The sequence below is a fragment of the Motacilla alba genome, chromosome 5 (genome assembly GCF_015832195.1).
Source record: "Motacilla alba alba isolate MOTALB_02 chromosome 5, Motacilla_alba_V1.0_pri, whole genome shotgun sequence".
NCBI lineage: Eukaryota > Metazoa > Chordata > Aves > Passeriformes > Motacillidae > Motacilla > Motacilla alba.
This window is the reverse complement of record NC_052020.1, coordinates 35426258-35452384: the sequence shown is the minus strand read 5'-3', so window position 1 is coordinate 35452384 and position 26127 is coordinate 35426258. Positions and strand designations below refer to the sequence as shown.

Below are 26127 nucleotides of genomic sequence, written 5' to 3'. Positions count from 1 at the left end.
GGGAGGCCAGGGACAGCAGGGGCTGTGTGGAGGGGCAGCAGGCCGAGCGCAGCTGGGAGTCCTGCAGGGCTGCGCTTGCCCGAGGCCTGCGCCCGAAAAGCGCTGGATCAGCCCCGGAGCCACCGGGTGGGTCGGTGGGTGTCACAGGCGCAGCCAGCTCTAAAGCCGGCGGCCGGGCGGCTCCTGCAGCCCAGCCTAGCCCGTGCTGTTCCCCGGGGCTGCGGGGCAGCTCTCAGCCCCGGGAGAGAAGGGAGGGGAAGGGAACGGAGCGGGGCGGCCAGCCGGGCGCCGCCCGGGTGTCACGGGGAGCGGCGGCGGAGCGGCCGTGCCGCCCGGCTCGCGGTGGGCGAGCGGGGATGTTTGCCCTGTGCGGGGCCGTACGGATCCTGGGGCTCGGGCAGGGGTTTGGCATTCGCTTGCACCGAGGTTCCATTATTTTGGGGTCTGGTTTTGTATTTTCTTGTAAACCTTGGTAATTAAGAATATTTGGGGAGGGGTAGCAGTATTGGATATTCTGATATCTGGAAACGTTATCGTAAGCTTTTGCAGTTTGAATTCCTGGCTGTCTGGATAGAACAACGACTAAGTTTACGCCATATAACTGGTAAAAAAACTCGCGCAGGGATGTAAAATGTGTAAAGTTGCATTCCTGATGACATTTTTGAACGTGGGAAAGAGTAATAGGTGTTGTACGTTTAGTTAAGTGTAAAGTTTATTGAGATATGGGTGGAGGGATGATAGAAGATGAGGAAGGCAAATAAAAGTTGAGTCCAGCTCTGTGTTTCTATAAGTGAAATTTGATATATTTTGGATTCGTCAATTTTAGCGATTCTTTGAGTTTGGGGTTTGATTTAATAGGGTTATGTGTTTGCAGTTGTGACCATGAACTGTACATTTATTTTAGTCTCACATGCCATAAGTATTTTCCCTGTCTTCAGAAATAGTCAAGCTATATTGTAGGCTTTAGTGTTTTGCTACAGGATATGTAATAGTCTCAATCCATGTATGAAATAACAGTTGAGACATAGAAGATCAATTACTTCTGGTTGTGTGATGAATAGAGCTTGGGTTTCTTTTCCTGATGCTTTGACACAGTGAAAAGGAGGTGGGGGGAGGAAGGCAGTTTACTGTTGCACTAAGTTAGGCATACACTGAAAACTTGTGCTTGATTATTGAACACAGGATTGTTTTTGTAGGCAGTAAAATATCTGACTTACTGACTAGTTCATGGTGTTGTATGTGAACACGTCAAAAACTTTATTAATCAATAAAGTTGATGATCTTCTGTTTTAAAATTCAGAACAGCCTAATGAGGAGGAGATTAGAAACACCTTCTCACAAAAACATTTGCAGATTGCAGGATGTTTGTTTTATTCAACTTTTATCTGTATTTACTGGGTTCAGGTAGCAGAACCTTTAAAAAGACACACAATATATCTATATCAACATTGCAGACCAAAAAGGCTTTAAACCTCTAGGCAGTTACATTTTTGAGCTGTTTTGGAGTTTTCTTTGGGGCACAGCCACATAAAACACCTAGAGAATGAACCATTGCAGTGAGGTATGTCAGGGATTTGTGCCCGGATAGTGATCTCTGGTCTGCCAAACAAGTCTCCTGCAGAGTTTGCATCTGTGAGGGCTTCTGCTGCTGATGCTGAATTTCTGTGTCAGAGTGTCAGTGCAGTTGAAGTCAAATCATAGTAAAAGCTATAGTGATTTTCAGGAAAAATAAGTATCCTTTTCTGGGTTTTCAGTATATATTCAACAAAAATTCCCTGTGGCTTAATTTAATGCTAGCTAGACTGGATTCAGCATTTATCTTAACAGAAGATTGGTGGCTAAAATCAACCTGTTTTTTGGATAATGCATATGCATATACATCACCTACTGTAAGTCAATTTAACATTTTAACAAATACTTTAATTTCCTGAAACTGCTGTCATTGTGACCAAAAAAACCCGAGCAAACAACAAACCCCACCCTGTCAGCATACTTAGTTTGGTATATTTTGTCTATATTAAATAAACAATGTTGTCTACAACATTCTCAGGACTAAAGCTATGTTCAGACATATATTGAAATTGTTATATATTATTGGTAGCAGGTGGATGTTTATACTTCTGTGGTTTTCATGCACTTGCCTTGCTATCACACCAGATTTCAAATCTGCAAAGAAAAAACATGAAACATTCTATGCATTTTTATTCAGATTGAAGCTAGTTATTGCTTTTTGACATTTACTTAGTCCGATTTTGGGGAAAAAGAAAATGTTTTAAACTCACTTTGTCAATATGAGATATGATTTTTTTTTCTGACTATTAGAAGCATTGGTTCATTATTTGTATGCAATTTGCCTGGTTGACTGCAAACAAAATAGTGTTCTGAGGTCCTTATAATGGAACCAAGTTTATCTCTTGACTGTAACTTTCAGAAATGAACCTAAATAATATTCAAGAGTTGTGAGGGCCAGGGAGGTCTGAGTGTGCCAGTAGCGCCTGCTGTGGAGCTCAGGAAATGGTTGTTTCTATTTCTCAGTAACTGAATATTGCTGTTTCTTGGTTTGCTGGAACAATTCTTCTCACGTGGAGATAAAAATTAAAGTCATAATAAGAAACAGGAAAGCAAAGTGTATGTACTTCTTAACACTATGAATGAATGTCTTCCAATAGTTTTTTTTAAATATCTTTAGTATTTTGCATTGCTAAAACAGCTATTCCATTTTCAGGCACTTTGTTCAGGGTATTTTTCTCTAATTGTGTCAAGCTTTGTCCTCAAAACTTCACAGAAATCATTCAGCATTCCTAGAGGACATTGTCTTGTCGTTTCTTTCACACTTCAGCAAATGTATATTGTGTTGTAGTTCTTATCAATGTCACTGTTATGTGTGAGGATTGTGGGTGGTCACATTCTTTGAGTGAATATTTTTAAAACTGGGAAGCCCAGAGCAAGAATTCTGGTAGATTTCACATATGTCTTTGTTGCCTTTAAGCTTTATTGCTCTTTCAGATACAGGGTAATTCCTCCAAAACTTGGAAATCAATCATATTTGATAAGCATTTTGGTAGGAAAACCAGTCATTTGGAACCGTTCCTGTGGGAGTAGACATGTACTTTGTGTGGGCATCATGATTCACAAAACATCAAAATACAACCCCTTTGTTTTGCAACACAAATGGAAGTAGCTAAGTTAACAATAATTCTGTTTGAGCTGCATGATAGTTGTTCTTTAGTACAGCCTGAAACGCTGTGGGAACACTGCAAGACCTACATATATGGAGCATGCAATACATGGAGATGCACTTGGATTGTATCTTTAACAAGCCCCTGCAAAAATGCTACCAAATTTTCAGTGAGAGAACAGACACGTGGCATTACTGAGGCAAATTTCTTCATCCAGAGCAGTATTATTAAGAGGAAAGACTGAAAAAAAAGTATCTTGTTTCAACATCTATGGTTTCAGAGTCATGTTTCAGAACAGAATAATTGCATACAAAAATATAATGTAAGGGGAAGTTGCCCTAGTCTGAAATCTTCAGCAATAACTAGAGGAAGTGGTTCTGCTATCGTCTGTTATTTTTTGTTGCTCATAGTCAGACAGATTCTTAGTTGCCTTTTGCTATTGGGGATAAGCCTGTGATGCAAATGTGTGTATGTTTTTATTTAAAAAGGAAGATGTGTGAGGGAACCTGAGTCCCACTATAGCATAGAATATACAATAAAACACTGGAGTATTCAACTGTGAGATTTATTTGCTGTGTTTTTCACATGCTAATGCACTCATAATTTGATATTAAGAGTTACAGTTCTGCTTGTTTTAAAAGCCTTAAAATTTTGAACCTTCTCCTCTGTGGCCTGGTATTCTTTTCCTTGTGTTCTGAGTTGCAGTCTTGTGATGACTTTCTCTTGTGGCTTGTTCTCGCAAGCTGCTGTGAGATGTCACTGTTGGTCCCATCTTCTCTGTGCTTGGCTTCAGATTTCTCTACTACTGCCCAGTGTAACATAACACTGCAAAATACCTGGCATTTTTATGGTTCTGTATTAATTTTGGATGAAAAGCATTCGTCAGTTTGATGCCAAGGGTAATTTGGCTCAAATTGATGAGACCAATGAGTGACAAATTTGGGTATGTGTGTGTATGCATTGAAAGACTGGGCTCTGTTTTCCTAAGCTGTTCTTAAAGCTCTTCATGAAGTATTTAATCAGTCAGTGTTTCTGCTAAAGAAGCAGTCTTAAGGGGAGTTCAATTTTTCTTTGTCTCCTCCTCCCCTCTCTTCTTCTTGTCTTGGTGCTGAAATTTCCTACATTTGCTTGTATGTTTCTTTGAAAATACATACAAGAAAGCAGTAAAAGGGCACATGAAATTCCCAGGGGTTTTGTTTGTTTGTTTTTGTGGGGTGTTTTGAGTTTTTTGGAGGTTTTTTTGGGTGTTGGTTTTTTTGTTGTTGAATGAAAGGCTGTGATAAGCACTACTGAACATAAAATATGTACAGCGGCGTTACTGTTATGTTGGGAGCAGCTGTTACTTGCTCTTGCTTCATGTAGCTCTGTGAAGCAAAAATTTAAAGCTTGTGTATATAGAAAAAAAGGTACAAGTCGGCTGAATGATGGGAATCCTGCCACACAAAGGATGTGGCAGTACTGATTCACTTACACTGATGCTTTTATTTAGCTTTTCTTTCTCTAACTGAAGATTTTGAGGCAGACTTTGCTTCTGTGAGTTAGTTGGTAATAGTTTGTAGAAGTCAGTAAGGAAACAAAGGCTGCTCTGTCTTCCCAGTAATTATAAACATATTTATGTGTTGAATATTCCCACTCCGATATATTTCCAGTGTCTAAACTCCCAACTCATTTAAGCTGAAATTTTAGTTATTTTTAATTCCTTTTGAAATTAGTGAGATTCTGTAATTGTTGTTTATTTAAATCAGATTATTTCTCTGTGTGCTATAAATTTCCTGGGCCATCATATCTCCCATTTGAAGTTGCTGGAGTTTGAACCTGCACTTTTTGCCTTCTCCAGACCTGGGTGCCTCTTTTTTTTTGCCTACTAGCATAAACAGTACACTGTAACTATTGGATTTTGGTCTGTGTTTCATTCATTAGTAGCTGCATTTGGCTGGTGCTTTAAGGTTTTTCCACCCAGCTGGCAAAGACCATCATACTCAGTTTCTCTTGTCAGAAGTAAGTCCAAGGGAGCTGGGCAGGAGTTTTGTTTATGTTTGGAAGACACTGAACAGGTACGTGCAAGGGTGCAACAAAGGTTTGAGCATCGATGTCTCTCTGTGCAGTCAGCTCAGATGCACTGCTAACGATCATCCCATTAAACTTTTAAACAGTGCTGCAGGAGTAACATTGATCTCAGCTGTTAATGGCTGGAATTAAACGTGTCAGGCTGGAAGGCTTTCTCTTAAACGTGTTGGTTCACTTGTTAGGCAGAGGATAATAAATCTTGTGTTCTGAAGAAAAGAACGTGGATTTGAAGTCAGTTGAAATACCACTGCGGTGCAGTGAGGGTCATCTTGAAGGTGACAAATGTGCTTCAGCTCTGTTTTTCAGCAGTGGGGTGGTTATGGCATTGATTGTGTAGTCAGCCCAATGGCAGCTGTTATGAAAACACTGGTGGTTGTTATTATTACTGGTCATTTTTCGTCTTAGTCATTACTATCAGTCATTATTGGTTTTTTACTGTTACTCATTACTATCAATACGTAACAGCAGAAGTTTCTCAGAGGAATACTATGCACTTGTGTCTGTGCTAGATTAGTCATGGGTACAAAATTGAATCCACTTAGATTAAGTGCAGAATTATGTTAATACTTTTGAAATTAGAAAGATATAAATAACTATTACTAAGGTAAGTGGCACTTTATTTTCTTCACTACAACATAGCTATAAAGGACTTAGACCCTCATCTAGATTGTGCATTAAATCCTCACCTGAGCCTCATGCTCAGAGAACTGAGGTTGATCAGATTTCTGTTTGAGCAGCACTTGTTGAGAAACAAAGAGAAACAAACTGGTGGTCAGAAATCAAATGTGAAAAATTCTAAAAGAAAAGAAATTTTTAAGTACAAACTTGGTCTGTGGAATAGTTTCCGTTTCTTGTGTCACTCTTGTTGAAATAATGAGTCATAATTTAGAGGCTGATTTTAATGAGAGATCAGTTAGGAGTTTGCTTTATTGCAGATTACTTTTTTTTGGTACTTCTTATTTTTTTGGGCATAAGCAAAATATGACAAGAGTTGGAAGGAAGAGGAAGAATGAAACTCATTAAGTTGCCGTTATTGCTCATAGCTTTTTCATTGGCAATGTTATAATTTTTGACTTAGACTTCCATGTGAAAGATAGCAAACTATGGTCTGCTTCCCTCATCTTTTAAAGCCTGAGGAGATTTCCTAGCTTGGAATGAGCTTGATCCACATAATGGATCTATTTAGGTTTTGTACTCTGTTGTAACTTTATCATGGGTGGTCTATTGGTTCTCATATTTGAAAGACTGTAGCTAAAGGCAGCTACTCGGATCAGTCTTACCCTGGATGATATTTTTTTATTTAAAAACTACAGGTCCCTTTTTTCTCATTGTGGTTTGTCATAAACTTCAACAATACTGTTGCTGTTGCCTTTTAATGCTTGATGCACCCTGCATTCCTTTCAATTTACAGCATGGCATTGGAGCAATCTAGGGTTTGCTCCAAGAACTTTCCTGAGCTCTTTTCTGACCAGTCTTGAACAATCCTGTTTGTCAAGTTGGCAGTTGATAAATGAAAAAATACTTTTTTAGTAGTAAGTAGGAACAACTTCTTTCTTGGCCTATAAATCTCTGTGCCAGTTTTGTAGCATAGTATAAATGTAAAATAAATTTAGCTCACAAGAAAAAAAAGGAGGAGTTTTTGATTGATCTGTTCTTGTAGTACTGATTGGAAAGTAGTTATTGTGACTGCTTCAGTTACCTAAAGACAAAACCAAAGGGATAGTGCATCATGTTGGTTGGCAGATGAAGATTTCATCAGGCATGTATGCCTTTTAATTTTGGTTGGTGGCATAGCATACATCTCATTTAATTAAATTTCACATTTTTTCCCCAGATTTCTTTTTCATATTGAGAAGCATAAAAATTATAACACCAGGGGAAAAGCACAAATAATTCAGCATTTCTAAACGTGGGTTTCTTGTAAATAGAGGTGCATCTTTACATGCTTAGGTTGTGCTTGCATTGATTGGTGCTGAGGATGGCCAAGCAGCTCCAGTTGCTGACAGAACATTCACTCTTTCCTGGTGCTTGACCAGCCCAGAGCGTGGCTGTGCCACGCCTCCAATTAGAGCAGAGTTCCACCTATGTCTGGACAGTGTGGCTTTGGATTTGATGTTTTCTTCTGCTCAGAAATTGCCTGGAAACATCTTGTATACATAGCAAGGACACAGTTATTATTAACCGAATGCAGCTCGTTCCCAAGTTCCGTGCTTGTGTTCGGCTTTGCACTGTGAGCACTGCGCCTTTTGCTCTGTTCTCTGCAAAACCAGTATGCTGCAGAACTTAATGCCCTACATTCTTGCCCTGCTTCTCCCAAGTTTGTATGCATGTGCCCTTCTTTTATCATTACTTTTGAAACTTCATAAGTGTCCCTGGTGTGGAGGCTTACAGCTTATTGAAGGGAATAAGTGTTTGAAAGAAGTTTTTTGCAAAGGGTAGGGAGTATGCTGCTTTCTATAGAGGTTCATGGAATTGAGGTTTGCTTGTTGATCAGCAGTGAAAAGATCAGGTCTGGGATTTTTAAATTTTTTTTTCCCTGCATGGACAGTTCTGTTTCTACAAAACTAATCCATGCATAGTAAGCAGTCAGCCTTTGTAATTCAGTCCTAATAGTATTTTTTTTGAGAAATGGTAATGTTTCTGGTCATGTTAGCAGGTGTTCATTATAAAGATCAACAACTGCACCAGAACATTTTTTCTTTCTTCAATTTAGGCTAAAAATAAATAAATTTATATTGGTTTTGCAAATACATGCTCAAGCATTTGGACTGTTTCATTTAGAAGCAAGTTACAATAATAACTTGAGATGGTGTTGCTTATGGCTTTGTCCAGTCAAGTATTAGAAACCCCTGAGGGTGCAGGTTCTACAGTTTCTCAACACCAGTCCCTGTGGCCGATAATCCTTACTGTGAAAATCTTTTTTTCTATTGAGAGGGAAGCTTTTTTGTATTAATTATGAAGTAAAGAATCTGTCTTCATCCTCTTGGTCACCTACCCTTTTGAAGGCTGTGAGGTCATCTTGAACCTTTTCTTCAGCAGGCTGAACACTGGTTCACCAGGCAAAAACAAGTTTGGATTACTCTGGTATCTACTTGTGCTTTTTATTTGTTTTTAGCATTAGTCTGTTGAAGAGTGATTAAAAAGTGAATGCTTTTAAAATAACATGCAACCTGTATTTTATGTCCTACCAGAATAAGTTCAAGTTGAATGAGTTTTGAAAGGAAATATTTTTGCCCATGAATTCTAATATTAAAATTATATCTGGAGGCTAGGAGAATGGCTTGATAATCCTCATGTCATGTATTGATAGTATTGTACATTAATTTTTTGGAACATTTGAATCACCTTTGCCAGTTCTGCTGGTTGCTGGATAATCTTTGTAGAAAATTACTGTGGTTGTGATGCTGTTCAAACTTTTTACTGGTTTAGAATTAAACTCAGTTAACAAAACAGAATTGAGAAAGGTGATTTCAGTAGTTAAATTACCCCAGTTGTGTGGTGTATATGGTGGGTGTGTTGAATTTAAATGTAGCATATAAAGAGCTAGTAGTATTCACGGAGGTCCAGTTTTTTGGTGAGCTATTGCTTAATGAACATTGGTATTGGTTGGTATTGCAAGACTTTGGAATTTTTGTTTTCTGTAGAAACCCATGTATCTTATGTGCTTTCATTCCTAACATTGATCTTTGTATTAATTATTTTCCTAGAAAACTGAGTTCTCAACATCCTTTATACAAAAGCCTGGAGCAGCAGCGAGACAGTTTTTACAATGAGGAGAAATTATCTGCTAGGTGAGTTAAGTGCCAATGTCTCACAACAAACTCTGATCTTTTCAGTTAAGGAAAACAACTGTGAGTTGTAATCCTGAGATGGGTGTGTAAATTGGGTAAGTTGCTGTGGTTGTAGGTGGTTTTGATATGGTAGACATTTGAACATTCCCCCCTTGAGTGAGGGGAAAAAATGAGCATTTGTGACTTATACATGTAGTTTTCATGCTAAGCAGTGATGAAACTCTACACTTAAGCCTACTTCTTTTTTGTATATTTCAAAAATGTGAGGATAGAGCTAAATTCTGTGAGTGTTGTAGGAGTGAGATAACTGATAAATTGTGAACTTCTATGTACCTAGGCAGAAAAAATATGTAGAGGTATAATGTGCTATGTGTATTTAGATCTGCTTGCCATTTTATAGTGTGGTGCCTTGTCAAGCTGCTTGGTATTTCAGACTTGAAGTGACAGTTCATGATGATTAATTGTGACTATTTTTTTTGTGAGTAAATTTTGTATAAAAATGTGTAGAAAGTGGTAAAGGTAACCTTCTGCTCTGTGTTTGATGACAACCTGAGTACTGAATTATTTACCAATGCTTTGTATTGCCCATCTACTACTTGAGGTGTCACTTTACAGTATAATATTGTTACTGCATGGGAGAAACTGTTTTCAGCAATCTTAGTGACTTCTGAAAAGAATAACTTGCTTGGGAGTTTAAAATATGGTTGACATTTTACCAGAATCTCCCTGACTGTTTTTATTTGTGAAGCCTACAGAATATTCTGTTTTATATTTTGAGACTCTATGGCATGTAGATATTGGGGGGAAGATATCATTAGAAGTATTTTTCATCTTGGTTTGCTTATCAACAATGTGGAAGTTCTCAAAATAGTCTGAGAGACAAAAGTAAAACATAGCTTCTTTAGAACTTTGAGTTTTGAAACAGTCTTTTCAGGTTTGGGTTTGTTTTTTTTGTTTTGTTTTTTTTTTTTTTCCAAAAGAGGTTATTCGAGGTTTGCTCAGCAATGAAATTCTGGGGGCTTTTTATGCCTTGCTTGGCATAAAATGAGAATTTTGAGAATAACAAAAGTGTTTGAATAATATGTCAGCATTTATATTTGTGAATATAATTAACAGGAGTTTGTCAGTTGTTGGTTGTGGCTTTTGCTGCACTTTGTTCTTGATAACAAAATCATTATGTTTGAGGTCGGTTGGTCATTACTTTCAGGTTTATGATTAAGGACTAGAAAACGTCACTTCATGCAGAACAAGGTGAAGGAAAATCAGTCCTGATATATTCAGATGTATATTTAACTTCAGCTCGCATTTTACATCAATACTATATATATGATGTATTTGTTACTTTTTATTAACATTTTTTTTGTTTTTTTCTGTTTAGGTGTTCAGACTTCTGATTTGCCAGATACTAATGAGGAAGAAAACTGATTAATATAGTTTTGGTAGTTCATTGGATTTTTTTTCATTCTGCACTGTTGGGAGATTTGAGGAAAATTTCAAGGAATGGAGTTAGCTCACAGTTTACTACTTAATGAAGAAGCATATAACCAGCTTGGTGAATTTCAAAAAGCAGAGTTCATTTTTGAATGGTTACAGTTTTTGGAGAAACTTTTACCAGTGACTAGCAGAGTAAGTGTAATAAGACTTGGGAAGAAAAGCCCGTCTTTTTATTATTTTGTTTCAAATCAAAGAGCAGCCTGCAATGTTATTTGCCTCATGTCTTATATGCACCAGGAGTAAAACTATGTTCAGTGTTTATAAATGTTATAAGTTCTTGGTCACAGCCCTTCTAGTGACAGAGGCATTTGTCCAATGAAAGGAATTTTAATTATTTTAAACTCCTATTACTACTGCGAGATTTTGCTGACCCAGTATGAAGAATGTCAGTAATACGTCCACCTAGTGTGCACAATTATTTGATGCTTCTCTCCCAAGCAGGAATGTAACATCTTTCTCTTCTTTGTTTTTTTTTTTTATTTTCCTAGTTAAATGATAAAAGATCTGTTTCCAGCCAACTCTCCAGTTGTTTGATTCACTGTTTGGTATATATTGAGTAGGTTATGTAGAGACATATAAGAATAAACTAGTCAACATAATGCTATTTAAGGGTTGTTATTTGTGATGAAAATACATAAATGAAAAACAGTGCCAGGTTCTTTTAAGAGTATTAAAAAATGTATATAAGACTGGATAATTGTTTTAAGGGAAGTTCTTTCTTTTGTAATGCTCAAGTTCTTGAAACTCAGCTTCTTCTTTAAAGTTCTTCTTTGCTACTAAACTTACTATATATATATATATGAATTATTTTTTTTAAAGCGGGCATAAAAAAAAAAAAAAAAAGAAAAGGCAGCTTTGTTGGACAAAGTATTAAGCATGGACATGCCACGGGGAAAATACGCTAGAAACGCTGCTAGCAATAATTGTGCTCTGAAAAAAGTGTTGGGTTTTTTAAGAAGAGTAAAATAGTCGCATACTTGAAATGTCTTTTTTTAAGTATAAAAATGCAATAAAATGTTCATTTGTAGTTCAGAATGTCATTATCAGAATGGTAATAATGAAAAGTAAAGTTAATTTGAATTAATCACATGTAACTGACTTTTAAATTTAACTGAACTTTAACTGGTCATGGATTTTATTTCCAGGCTGACATAAGAGAAAACCAGAAGAAACTGGTTGAACAATTGACTTCTTTATTAAACAATTCACCAGGACCTCCTACCAGACGGCTTCTTGCCAAGAATTTAGCTGTACTTTATAGCACTGGAGACACTTTTTCTGTTTACCAAACAATTGACAAATGCAATGAACTCATTCGGAGTAAAGATGACTCGCCAAGTTATCTGCCTACAAAACTGTAAGTGTATTTTTACCCTCAAGCTTCAGATCCAGTAATAATGAGACAGGTTTAAGTGGTGAGATGCGTCTGAGTTCACTGCCACAAAATATGTAATAAAACAGATTGTGCTGGTTGTGTATGAGCATCAGAAGCCAAAAGAATAGAAGACACCTGCTGGTCTCCAGCCAGACAACTGACAGTCAGGCCAGGGAGAATACCAACAATGGATAACAGAGTTATGAGAGGGCGGGTGCTTCAAAAACAAGGAGAAGGTAATAGTAGTGCTGAGAAGAGCAGTAAAACAGACAAGCACAACTGCAGGTATAAAAGACAGTTGCTGAGTAGATTTCTTAGTTCAGGTGAGAAACTGGATATAGTTAAAAACATCTGAGATGTTTGTAACTAAATACTGAAAGCCTAACCAACAGAGCAGAGAAACATGAACTGCAGCTTCAGAATGTGAAGCCACATTTTTATGTGCCGAAATATTATGAATAACCTTCATTCCCAAAATTATGCACATCTCTCAGTGTAGTGAAGCAAATTAAAGCTGAAGGTAGTAAATATGAGATAGAAGGTAATAAAGATAATGAATCCTTTTGCATTAATGATATGGTATTGAAAGCAGAGCAGGATCTCTCTTCCTCCTTTACTTCACATGCTAAACCTTTTCTGACAACACAAGTAAAGTTTCCTGAAAATAGATTTTGCAAGGAGCAAGTTGTATTTTCTTATACCACTTTTTTTTTGTTTTGTTCTTGTTCCAGCTGACCTCTTATACAGTCTTTTTGAGTTAGGAATGTTTGCTGTAAAGGATCTTAGTCTTGCAAAGTAAATTACTGCTATACTACGTTCTTAACAATGATATGCATTAGCATTAGAGTTGAGTTGTAGTGTGGGACAGAGCTCTGCAGGTCTTCCCACTTTAGCTGTGATGTGCCACACTGGAGGAAGTGGGTGATGTCAGTAGAGCAAGGAGGGATGGGGGAGGCCATTGGCAGTAAAGCAGAAATGGGAGATAACCAAAGCCAGAATGCAGAGTAGTAGCTGGGGGAGAGGGAGAGAGGTGGCAGTGTACGCCACCTGTTCCTGGGTATGTAAGCAGTGGTAAGAAGAGGAAGAAAGAGATGGAGAAAAAGGTAATTGTAAAATATTATTCTTTTCAATAAAGTTTTGGTAAAGGGAATTCTGGTAGAACTGACATGGAGACAACAGGCTATGGAAAATAATTGGAACTACAGAACTGTGTGTTAAGTCTTTCATCCTAGGTTGCAAATATATGGAATAGTTGGTGTTCAGTGTAGAAAAACTGCTTTTTTTGTTTTGTTTTGACCTTGATTAAAGTGTTGTCTTTGCCATCTGTCCATATTTTGCATGCATGCATGCCCATGTTGTCTCGTAGCAGCACTTCACTGTCAGTGTTCACAATATGTTGATACACCTGGGCACTCCTTGAAATACAGAGTCCTGTGAATTGGTATCTTATCTCATAGATTTTCACTTTTCTTCTTTTTTCCTATATGTGGAAGATGAAAATGTTTAGGCAAGCATTTAAAAAAAAAACCTTAGTTAGGTGCTCATCTGCTACTAAAACACAGCATGATGTGAATGCTCTACCAAATCAGATAAACAGGTCATGCAGCATGAATGCAGCTTATTACTTTATTAAGAAGAGTACCTGTGACCATCAGATGCTCAACTTAGAAGGGAAATTGGAAAATTGTAATTTCATGCCCAGGCACACCATGAGCAAAATTTAAATCCAAATTGTTGGTGTGTACTGAGTAGGATAAAAGCAATAACAAAAACCTGGTTTTTAATGAAAGTAATATTGCAGTATGATAAGAGACAAAGGATACTAGGTTTATTTTTCTTACTGTGCATTTAGGGAATTGCTGTAAATATTAAATGTATTTTTTAAAATAAGAATGTATTCAGTATGAGAATTTAAAATTATATATGTGGAACTTGAATTCAGTTGGGGAATAAGCAAAATGTTGTTTTGTTGAAGGGGTTGCTGAGCAATGTCTTCATATTTAAGTAGGTCTGGAAAAGAGCTGAAATTATTTTTCTCTTTGTATTCAAGAAATTAATTGGTTTATAGATCTGTTATAGATATGTCAATACAAAACCAAAGAGTTTTCATTAACTAATTATTCAAAGGAAAATGCTCTTTCATTAGGCACCTCTTTCTTCTATTTTTTTTTTTCTTTTTGCTCAATATTAGCATTTTTTGCCTTTGCTAAAGGAAAGGCCAGTGAGCACACTAAGTCCATTTGTCAGGTATTTCACCTGAATGTTAAATTCAGAATCTGTCTACAATGAAAGGGATGTGGATTTATAGTTTTATTTCCTTCAAGGTATTTCCTTATTATCTACTGTGATACGTAAATGACAGAATTGTAATTACTACACCACTTCCAGTCTACTGTCAACCATCAAGTTGTAAATAAACCTGTCCCTGACTACTTCAGGCAGCATCCGCTGCAGCATGACAAAGAGCATGCTTAGTAAGAAGTTAAGGTTTAAAGGTGGATGGGAGAACTATTCCTCTTGTAAAATGCAATGGAAGGTTGTATCACCTGAATTCTTGTATTATCCAAGTTACTTCAGCAACCCTTGTATCTGTATTTCTTCCAGAGGGTATGTGCCACATACAGACCATTTTTTTCCCTTTTGATGATCCACTTACATTTTTGGGACATCCTGTTTAATTATTTTGCTGTTTGCACATTGATTACTTCAGTCGTCTTAATCCCTTTCATCTCTTAGTGCATCCATTTTCACGCGTCTTTGGATTTGCTTTTGTTTTAGTGCTGCGGTGGTATGCTTGGGCTATTTATACAAAAAATTGGGAAGAATTTTGGGAAACAGTTTTACTGACACCGTTGGGAATGTGCTTAAAGCAATGAAGAATGCAGAGGTATTGGAACAGCATGTTTAAAAATGATTGGAAAAATAAAAGAATTTTTACTGCTGGTAGCTGGACCAATGAATAAGAGAAAATGCATGATACCAAAATACAAAAAAAAAATTGTGAAAAGTCAGATAAAAATCAGTGTCTAAATTCTAAAGAAGTACTAGAGTTAATGGATTATGACTATAAAAGGATGGATCTCAGCTTTTCTTTATCTGATTTCCTGAAAGTACTTGATAAATTAGAAAATTTAATTGCATTATTAATGAGAACATTTTTTCTATAGCTCGTACTTTATATTTTGGGCTTTATACTTGTAATTATTGCTTTTCAATAGAACATACAATTACTATTTTCATTTGGTTATAGAGTTTTGGGGTGAGTTATCTGCTTTAATGTATTTCACTATAAATAAATCTCTAAAGGACCCCGCCATTTTTTACCTATTTCAGTAGTTGGCGTTTTGTATTTTTAAGGAACTTAGGGTTACAAAACTTTAAAATTTCTCTTTTCATTTTTCAGTCTCAAGGTCGTTATGAAATCATGCTTAGTTTGCAAAATATATTAAATGGTTTAGGACCTGCTGCTATCCCCTGTCATAGAGATATTTACAAAGCTGCCCGATCATGTTTGACAGATCGATCCATGGCTGTCCGCTGTGCTGCTGCTAAGGTAAACTGCTCCAATAGCTGTTGTAAGTAGCTCCCTAAAACATGAACTTCTGTTTTAATGATAAATGAACATGGAAGCAAAACCATTCTTTGCTTATGTGTGTTCCTTTGATATTAACGTGGCAGAAAAAATAGAAGTAATTTTAGTATGAAGCAAGGTGCTTATTTTGTTAGGGAGAACTCAGTGTATTATGTAGCAAACTAAAAGTTTACCGAGTGCTTTTCCATGTCAAAACACTTTTATTTCCCTTTTTTTGTCTAGTGTCTTCTCGAACTTCAGAATGAAGCGATATTTATGTGGACTACGGACCTGGATAGTGTTGTTACCTTATGTTTTAAATCCTTTGAAGGTTCCAATTATGATGTACGATTAGCGGTTTCAAAACTTTTAGGTACAATATTGGCTAGAGCTCTAACATCTAAGCAGATAACAGGTAAAATATGCGCTTTCTTTGCTGATTCCTCATCTGTAAAAATCTGTCAGATTGTAAGAAACTCTCAAGTTCTGTTGAAGCCTGAAGTAAAATCACATTGTAAGCTTCTTTTGACTGTTCATATCTCTGGTTTGGTCTTTTTTCTAACTTTTTTCTTGTGAAGTGCTATTTTTTTGGTTGTGTCTGTCTATCTATCTATCTATCTATCTATCTTTATAAAATAATGAACAATGGAAAGTAGTAAAACTTTTTCTCTGCTGTGAGATTGTTGTTGTATGGAGAGAAATTAGTAACTTCAGGAATTGAAAAGCAAGAATCATTTAAGCAGTTTAGAAAGAACTAAGATTTGAGGCAATCTCTCTGTCAGACTAAAAAGGATACCTTCAAGCTGTTTTTCTGCAGTAATCAATACAACATCTGGATTGTCAGTGGATAGCAGTATAAATATGATCAGAAGCAGAAATTAGCAGGCAGTTTTGTTCACACAACAGCTATGTAACAGTTTTTTCTGACAGACAGTACTTGAGTTGACTGAAGCACCCTGGCACAAAGTTATCATCTCCAGTACTTTGTGTGATTCAGAGTGAGTGGTTTTAGTCTTAGAAGCCCCAAGCTAAATGTCTAACTGTAATCTAAGCAAAATATAACAGGATGAAGAATAAGTGTGATTCAGACTGATTGTTCTGCTTCTAATGACAGCAGAGAAGACCTTCAATGCAACAACCAGCAAATGACAAAATGACATGCCTTTCAGCCCAACTTACTGTCTTTCAAAATACTTGAGGCTGTGTATTTCCATTGTAGACTCTGAAGTCTTGGTTTACAAAGTATTTCCCCCAGAAATTTTTGGAGAGAATTACTGTGTTACAGAAAAAAAATCAGCACTTATCTTTTCTCAATAAAATAAAAAAATAATATTCTGACCTCTTTATAGACTCATTAGTTTCCTTTAATCTATGTAAGCAATGTACTTGTTATTTCTAAGGCTCTGAGATAAGGTTATGTAAGAAGCTTATAAATTATTTGGTTGGCTATTTCAAGGAGCTTTGTCCTTATTTTAGTTATTTTTAGTTAAAAAGAAGTTAGAGCTAAGTGGGGCAGAAGCTAGATGGGAACTAGAAGGGGCTGGAGAAGACGTGGAAGAAGCAGTACATGAAGAAATTTGTATTCCTAAAATTTGTGCATTGTGTCTGATAACCTGCTGATATTGAGAGGATTTTATTTAATTTTTTTTTCTGGACATCTTTATCTCAAATCCTCTCATTCCTTTTCTCATTTGAATCCTTGAAAGAGAATGAAAAATGCAGTGAAAATTTTAAGTCGGTTTGCACAGTGTGCTGTCATCGTGCTAAGTTTACATGTACATGTCCCAGCATGGATTTTAAATGAGCTTTCTATCAAGAAATAAAGCATTGGAACAGGAATTGGGGATAATTTTCCTAAACAATTGCAAGCATGTTTTATTTTTCTCACTCTGTTAGAGGACTGTCTTAATGCTAAGGTGACTTGATATTTTTTCTAAGAGGACCTGTAGCTGTGTCTTTACCTGGCTAAATGTGGTAGAGGGGGATCTGCCCCATCTGAGGTTTAGAATAGAGGTTGTGTTTGCTGGTAACCTGGAATGTGCAAGAACCAGGACTTCCATGAAGCTGTAGCTGCTGGGAGTAGACCTTTCAGACCTTTTTGCAGAGGGAGCATGGATGGCAAAAACTGAGGGTCGGTAAATGTAAATATGCATATTATGTAATGGCTTAACTACTTAAAGGTAGTTAAAGCAGAAAAACTTGAGAAATACTGCGTTTTGCTGGAGCACTGAGAGCTAAAATGTCCTAGTTTCTGTTGTGAAGTTATGCTCAAACAGTATTTGGATTTGATTGTGCTACTGAGTTTGTACAAATTATTTTTACTAAAATTAAGAGAGTTGAAACTCTACTTCTAAAATGTAGCAAGATTTTTGAACTATTCCTCTAAAGATGTACATCTGTTCTTAGCGTCCACCAAGCATAACTTCCGCAGAATCTCTTTGGAAGATGTGATGGAGCTGTTGGGAACTGGATTTCTGCGTGGAAGTTGTGGATTTCTACGAGCCAGTGGTGATATGTTGAAAGGGACCAGTTCAGTCAGCAGAGATGTTAGAGTTGGAGTCACCCAGGTTTGGATTACATCAGTTATGATTTTCTGAGATTGCCAAACATTTGCGTAATTGCTTTGCTCTGTATATATCTCTTCTTTCATCCTTTTTTTGTATTTGTAATGAAATGTATATATTTCAAAATAAGGATTTACATCTTGAGTCATGCTAGAAAGAAAAGAAAAAAAGATTTTTGATGTTGCTTGTTGTTTACCCGAGAGCTTGACGTTTTAAAAAATTAAATATGTACTACTTGTGAAAGCTTCACATGATATGAATTTCAAATGAGTGATATAAATAAATTCCTCAGTTTTTAAATTTAAAACTTATTTCCTTACATTTGAAAATTAAAGGGAGAAGTTAGAAGAAATGTTTGAATTTGAAATAGTTTCCTTCTCTATAGGGAATTCCAGGTCTAGATCTAAAAAGATGGTTCTGCTTTGAGTAAGTGCATGAAAAGTAAGGAAAATAGAATTTAGAGGAAAAAACTCAGCATTTGTTTTGCTGTGTTCCAGGATATTCAAAGCATAGGATCTTGTAAACTGAACAGGACTGAAGCCAGGCCATGTAGTGCCTGCTAGTAAAAACAGTACAAATTTTTCAGATATCAGATTTGCTTCATCCTGCAAATATTATCTTAAATGCAAACATGCTGAATTGTAGATATTCAAATGTGGAACTTGTGACTCAAGACTAAAGGTTATGATGAACATTTATGTATCAAATAGCTGTGATGATTTTAGTATGTTACAGTCCCACAGCTATATGAAAACCACCTTTGCCAGTAAGGCAGTTTGTCAGTACACTTCAACTTCTGTGCAAAAGATCTTTAAATTAGCTTGAATTACTGATACAAGCTGCCAGATTTTGCAGTGAAACAGCTAGAAGGTGCTACAAATTGTCTTCTGTGCTCAGGTCGTGCTGAGTGGAAGCATTAGCTTTTGGCAGAGAGAGGAGAAAAGCCAGGGAACAATAGTACCTTGACAGCTATTTGCCTAGAAAATGCATGCCAGAGATTTCCAGGGTGTTCTGTATACATGGTGGTTTTATTAGTTTTCCAGGAATATAAGATGTCTCAGTTGAATGTTTTGACTATTTGTACTGGTTTTTGGAAGTTGTCTCCTTTTTCATGTGTATCTGTGTTAACACAGTAGTACCTGTGCTAGATAGTACACTTAAACTGACCCAGAACAGTTTAAATAGTGAAATGTTTCTACAAAAAAAGCTTGAAAAATTGTGAATTTATCAGTGCTTGTGAATAGAAAACACTTGCAGTTAAAAAATGTATTAATTAGTGAGTTGAAGCTTATTATGAATTCAAAAATAAGAAAGGCTCTGAAGATAACTTCTTACATATGGAAGGTTTTATATTTGTTCAAGCCAGGTTCAAGACAGAGTTTAAAATTAAGCCATGGTAGTATCACTCTTCACAAGTCTTTATCCTGTTAAATTTTTCAGGTTTCAAATCTGTAAAACCAGGGTAATGTACTGATGCATTATGAAGCCTAAGTAGTATTTGTCAAGAAGAATAAACTGCCAACAGGATATAATAGTATAATTATTTTGTCTACAATAGTTCCCTTTCTTTTACATGAATAATTTTGTTGTGAATGTTAAACACAAGACAAAGTATGTGTGAGGTAAATACAGAAATTGATTGATATAAGCAGTAGTTGAAAGTAGACTGATATAAGCAGTAGCACAAAGTTCCTTTCTTATGAGGAATTTTGTGCGTTCATTTGCATATTCTCATTTTTTGTATTCTGTTTTCTTGATCTATTCATTAAAAACATCCAACATATGCACGTAGAAGGCAATTGTAGGGGAGCTTATTATGTGGTGAAATAAATGGTCTTGTGGTGATTAGGTTTGTAAAGTGATTCTGCATTCTTTCTCTTTGTGGTGACAGTCTTTTTATGGTACCTCCATTGCAAGGCAAACAATTAAAATTCATTGGGTTGAAAACAGTGCTTGGGGGCTGCAAATATTCCCTAATTCAGACCCTTTAATAAGCAAATTTTCTCTGGGTTATGGGTTATAGTTTTGTAACATAATAGTTCTCAAAATGCATTCATACATTAAATTTGGGGTTCATGTGCAGAATGTTAAATAGCTGGAAGCTGTTGTTCAGTGAGACCAAACACAATGTTTTACATAACAAGTGCCTGTGCAGGGTAAACTGCCATTTCTCACACTCTGGAATGAGATGACATGGGCAAGCTTAAAATAACTTACAGTCAAAGCAGGCAGCAATATTACTAAATAATAAAATAACTATTAATAGTAATAAACTATTATTATTTAAACTATTAAAAATAACTATTAATAAAATAACTATTAATAAATATAACTATTAATAAAATAACTTACAGTCAAAGCAGTGCAGAATCACAGAATATGCTGACTTGGAAGGGACCCATAACTGTTTTGAGAGTAATTTAAATTATTTTTAAAAATGAAAATAATACATAAATATAAAAAATTGCAGATACTTAAAAGTGAGAACGTATGTGATTTATGGATGCATAAATTTATAAATAATTTCGGTTTAGTGTTCTAGTTGTGGCAATGTGAAGATTTAAAAAATAAGCATGTAAGATAGTTAGCAGTGAATTTCCTTGTATTTTGCTCTAAAGTATGTTTCTTATGAAATCTCTTTCAGGCATATGTGGTATTTGTCTCTACATTAGGAGCACAATGGCTTGAAAGGAACTTCTCTGCCTTCCTATCCCATATTCTAGATCTTGTGTCTCAGTCTCACCCTAAGGCTGTTCAGAGTCCGATGGATGCTATCGGCTGTCGCCGCTGTGTTTCATTCATCCTTCGAGCTACAGTAGGAGGCCTGCTTGGGGAAAAGGCTCAGATTGCAGCTGCCAAGGAGATTTGTCAGGCCATCTGGAAACTGAAGAAAGTTGTAGGTATGGGTCTAACAAGATTATCCATTCGGGCCTCTGTTTTTCCTTTTTTAAGTGATTGTCCAACTACCTAATCCAGAATCCGTAGAAATAGAATATATAGTGCTGATTTATTACCATGATAATGTAGAGGGCTTTTGATGGACTGCTTTGTTTTTAGCTTGGGCTGGTTATTTGCTTGTGTGTGTCTGTGTGTACCCACATAAATATATACAGATTTTTTAACACTCCATTCCTGACAAATATAATTTTAACCATTAACAAATGGAATAATTGCAATAGTAGCATACAGACAGTATTTTAAAGTAGGTTGGGTTGGCTGATAAAACGCATGTCTAGTCAGATCCTGTCTTCCTGTTCAGAGCAGTTGACACTACTGAAGGTTCAAAAAAGAAGCATTTGTTCCTAAATGACACATGAGCATTTCTCATGGAGAAAAAAGATCTCTTGCATGATAAGGTCTTGTACACTGCTTCCAGAAGAAGCCTCTGATCTTCCACCCTTGTCCTTCTGGAGGAAAAGAAAGAGAATCCTGGACATAACCTGTTTTCCTCTGGTGTACATGTTGTGTCTGATTTATATATCTAAATGTTTTGTGTCTAAACAGACATAATGATTTGTGTCTCAAAATATAAACCTTCAAAAAACATAATATTTTTCCCTCCCTCTTCATTCCATGTCTCTGTCTTCTCACTTGCTTGTTCTTGCAAGATTTCATTCTTTTCTCCCCTCTCTTTTTTCCTATGATGCAGTAAAATCTGGCCAGTTATATCAAAGTATGTCTTCTTCCAGTTACTTTTGGTAGGGCAGACAATAGCACTCTTCTTGCTAGCTGCTGTTCCCTATCATGTAAAGATAAGCAATTTGGTGTTTTCCATTTATCCACACTCTTGCCCTCACAGATGTTACTACACCATCCTTTTAGTAAAAGAACTGTACTTGTCTTAGTGAAAGTAACCCTGTATGAAAACAATAATAAAAAGGCTAAAAGCTCATTTAGTAATATAAACAACTTCTCTTGGCAAAAACCTTTCTCCCGTCTATTTTTTTGATTTTGGTAATGATTTCATGGTGATTTTCTTGTCTTGTGTTACCAGATGCTGCAATAAGTGATGGTAATTGGGAAACAAAAATTAATACAACAGATATAACAGCGAGTCAGCATGTGCTTGTGTGTGCACTTCAGGAACTCGGAAGCCTCATTCATGGCTTAGGAACTACTGCAGCACCATTACTGCAAGACTCCAGTACAGGTACAGGCCCTGAATTATTTTGTGAACCAGAGTACAAATTAAATTTATATTTGTTTGTTCACTGTGATCTTCTTTGATTTCTTATGGCTATTCTTCTCGTGCTCAGTCTCCTAACCAGGATCCTCCATAGTTCTTGTATTATTTTCTGTTTTCTTCCAAGAAATTAAAAAAAAAAAGTCTTTATTAAATTTTACTCCATTAAGGGTTGTATTTGAATTGCAGCACTTCATAATGTTTATAATAAAACAGATAGAGCTGGGTACCTTTATTGTTCTTATTTAGCTGCATCCATGGCATGGATTTCTGCTTCCTTACAGATATTTTCTATGTATGTTGGGGGATAACTGCAATATGTTAGGTTTATGAAAAGCATAATGTTGATTTTCACCCAGGATAAATTTTTCTATAAAGAGCTAATTATTTAAATTTGTTACAATTATTTTAAAATAAAAAAATAGTACTTTTTCAAGAGTAGTATAGAAATTTGATCATGTTATGTTTGCCAGTCTTGTGTATACATTTTTGCTTGTTTGACAATCTGCTTGCCTCTTTCTTAAGTGTGTTTGTGCATATTATTTTTCAGGTGTTCTGGAGGCAGTAATTTCTGTCATTCTTCATCCCAGCATTTCAGTTAGACTGACAGCAGCGTGGTGTTTGCGCTGTGTTGCAGTAGCAGTGCCCTCTTACGTGTCCCTGCTGTTGGATCGTTGCGTTGAACGTCTCAGTGCATTGAAATCCTGCCCAGAAGCAGTAACTGGCTATAGTTTTGCTGTTGCTGCTTTGCTGGGTGCAGTAAAACATTGTCCTTTAGGAATTCCACATGGAAAAGGGAAGGTATGATCTGAATACTTTTCATATAGTCTGTTCTTACATTTTTTTGCAGTTGTATTTGCATGTTTTCTTTGTGACATGATCACGATACCCAGTGATACTGATGAGATATTTTGGTTCCTCAAGAAGAGGACTTTGAAGCATACCATGACTCAAATAAGCACATGTTTTTCTCACATGTATCAGAAGCAAAAATTCCTGTTTCTTGGGAATGACTCTCAAGTGCACAGGTTCGTCAGTGCTTACAGCAATAACTGAAATTATCTTGAAAATCTCCAAGTCCAACAGATAGACACTTTTGTTTTGTTTTACAGAATATAGCAAAAATCACCTTCTTGCTATCTTGACTCAGTCAAGATAGCAATCTCCTCAGTAGTGCAGATAGAAGATGCTGTGCTCTGAAGTTTTAAGGATATGCAGCTGTAGAAATAAAGGCTGGGGGAAGGACCTGTTTCCATTTAATGGGAACTTTATCCACTGAGTTACTCATGTTTGGAAGACTATGGTGGATCACAATTGTCAGCAGTACATGCTGAGTTTTTGCATAATGTAGAAACTTACATTCTTTCTTCTGGAAATAACTGTTTCAGTGTCAGTGGACATTAAGAACATTCTGGACATTCAAAGTCCTGACGGATGAACTTTTCCTTGTGACTGCTGAAAGATCATGCAGAGAGAACAAAGTGAATGTAGTTTGCCCACTTTTACAGATAAGAAGTGCCATTCAAATACTGTGCACCTAAGCAGAGCTGAAGTTTCTGTTTAACAGAGAAACATAATTCTTAACAAAGATTTCTTTTAGAGGAATATAATAGGATGAAATAGGGCTGGGGAGGAGGTATGGGAGGACACAAAAAAATATGGGAGGAACGCTGTATTCTGTACTAAGCTGGCAGGGGGAAGAATAGAACAGTTGACAAAAGCCCTTTTCTGCTCTCTCCTAGGAGCACTGCCAGATTCCAGACTAGTTCCTCTTCTGAGGAGCAGAAAGAGACCAGTGTTGAATAGAGCAGTTTTGAGAAGGAAATATCAAACATAGACAAAAGTGATCTGTAGAGGAGCTGTTCTGTATTAATGGATTGTCCTTTGAGAGGACAGTTAGAGTTGCAGGTGGTACCTAAAGAAAATGAAATAATTAGTGAGTTTATATATATTTAATATTCAGTTCTATTGCCTACAATTCAGTTTTTAAAAATTCTTCTAATATAAGGCATTCCTGCTAGTACACAGAGAAAAATTGTCAGAAATCATTACATACATACATCCTTTCTGGAATGTATGTTTTATAGTTTTTAGTTTTGTAGTAAGTTTTTAGTGATTTTTAGTAGTATAATTTTAGAAAGGTACTGGTTTTTTTTAGAATCAAATGTATTAACTCTAGCAGGAATCTATACAAATACATTTTTTCTTTTACAACCACCTGGTAGCATTATGGAACTGGGGAAACTACTTTCAGATTGGAAAAAAGACATCAAATGAAGTTTTGGAAGTGTAAAAATCTCAAACATTCATGAAGCAAACTTCCATGTGCAACACTTCATGACATTTTAAGTGTGAAAAGAATTTATATAAAGATATTTTCTATAATTAAGCTTTTTATTGATACTTTTGATAATGACACTTCTTACTTGGAATACTGACTTATGAGCAGTTTATTTTGGAGACTGGACATAATGCAAGATTTAAGATATTTTTTAGCATATGTGAAACGTAATTGAAGCAGACTACATGCAGAATACTTACAGCATCTGTAGCCATGCTGTGGTAATTGTGGATGGACACAAGGGTGTTCTTCAATGGCAACAAGAATAAAAAAGATAATTACCACTCTCAACCCTTCTTCTGAGCTGTAATTCATAGATGTCATGCATACATTGTGACATAAACAGAATATCAGAAAACTTGTATCCTTCCAATGCGCATTCCTGTGGAAATTATCGGTTGTCATTTTACTGCTGATAAAGGAGAGGGTACAAAGCAGCAAAGGAACTTACATAGTACTCCAGAGAGTACTCCGTAAGCCATCCCAGACTTGTACTGAAGTCAAGAATTGCAACTTCAGGAGCCTGAGTTTATTGCCATAGTGTAAGAGGAAGATGGCGTTCTTCCTCTGGGAGCAAGAGAATAGGATTAAGTATTACACCAAATAGTGTTGAAAAAAAGTTGGCAGTTGCCAAAATGTGATTCTCTGTTTTTCTCTTTTACTTTGAAGGTAATCATGACAGTAGCAGAGGATTTGTTGTGTTCTGCGTCTCAGAACAGTCGCATTTCACTGCAGCGAATGCAGGCTGGATGGCTCTTGATAGCTGCTCTCATGACATTAGGTAGTAGCTTTCTACAATTTTTCTTAATCTACATTAAGATGTTCAGTGTTCTATCTCTGATTTTTTGTTTGAGGTTTTGTCTAATGTACTGCTGCAAAATAAAATTTTTAAATTGCATTTAAAAAACCCCAAATGTTGAAATATTTAGAAAAATTTTCTGAGATAAAAATGTTATCTCTTTCAAATTTACTATTAGTTCACTGGGAGCAGTGTCTGAAAAATAGTGATTGGAGTGGGACTGCTATTAATTAAATGTAAATAATAAATTTCGAAGTGAATCTAAGCAAATGTCCTGGTGGTCATGAGGAATTTTACAATATTTGTCACAGCAAAAAATGAGCTAATAATTTGTATTTCCCTCTTGACAGGCATTTGAAATCTTACAGAACTTTTTTAAGATGCATTACTGGTCAGATTATTGACTGTGATCAATAAAGTACTAATAAAGAATGTATTTTACTGGCTTTGGTCATATTTTTAATGTTTTCAATTACTTCTGCCCAACAATTCCTTTTTTTTTAAACATTGTTATACTTAATTAACCTAAATCAAATGTTTGCTTTTCTGAACATTACTATTGATCTTTACATCTCTTTTATGCTGGTGATCTGTTTGTAACAAACAGACATTGTAGTTGGTTTGGTAACGTACTAGTAAATGTGTAAATGGGTATGTAGTTATATATGAAAATGAAGTACCAAAAGAGTAAAGATTTGAGAAATTACACATGAGAAGGCTGGGAAAGTAGCATATGGTTTTGTTCACTCCTGCAAAGATTTTG

At 36.1% G+C, this 26127-nt stretch overlaps 1 protein-coding gene across 9 annotated transcripts in view; it reads left to right on the top strand.

Moving 5' to 3' along the window:
* Positions 1 to 26127, top strand: part of HEATR5A (HEAT repeat containing 5A) — a 64166-nt gene that overhangs the window by 159 nt on the left and 37880 nt on the right. For 6 of the 9 annotated variants that reach the window (XM_038137385.1, XM_038137382.1, XM_038137384.1 and 3 more), the window contains exons 2-12: positions 8954 to 9037; positions 10416 to 10663; positions 11677 to 11888; positions 14685 to 14793; positions 15310 to 15459; positions 15721 to 15892; positions 17884 to 18044; positions 20686 to 20941; positions 22036 to 22191; positions 22775 to 23025; positions 25235 to 25346. In XM_038137385.1, coding sequence (XP_037993313.1) covers positions 10538 to 10663; positions 11677 to 11888; positions 14685 to 14793; positions 15310 to 15459; positions 15721 to 15892; positions 17884 to 18044; positions 20686 to 20941; positions 22036 to 22191; positions 22775 to 23025; positions 25235 to 25346 — 1705 coding nt within the window. In that variant the 5' untranslated portion in view covers positions 8954 to 9037; positions 10416 to 10537. Of the gene's footprint in view, positions 1 to 18; positions 135 to 8953; positions 9038 to 10415; positions 10664 to 11676; positions 11889 to 14684; positions 14794 to 15309; positions 15460 to 15720; positions 15893 to 17883; positions 18045 to 20685; positions 20942 to 22035; positions 22192 to 22774; positions 23026 to 25234; positions 25347 to 26127 lie in introns of those variants that run through there. The other 3 variants (XM_038137376.1, XM_038137377.1, XM_038137386.1) reach the window with 3 other exon arrangements.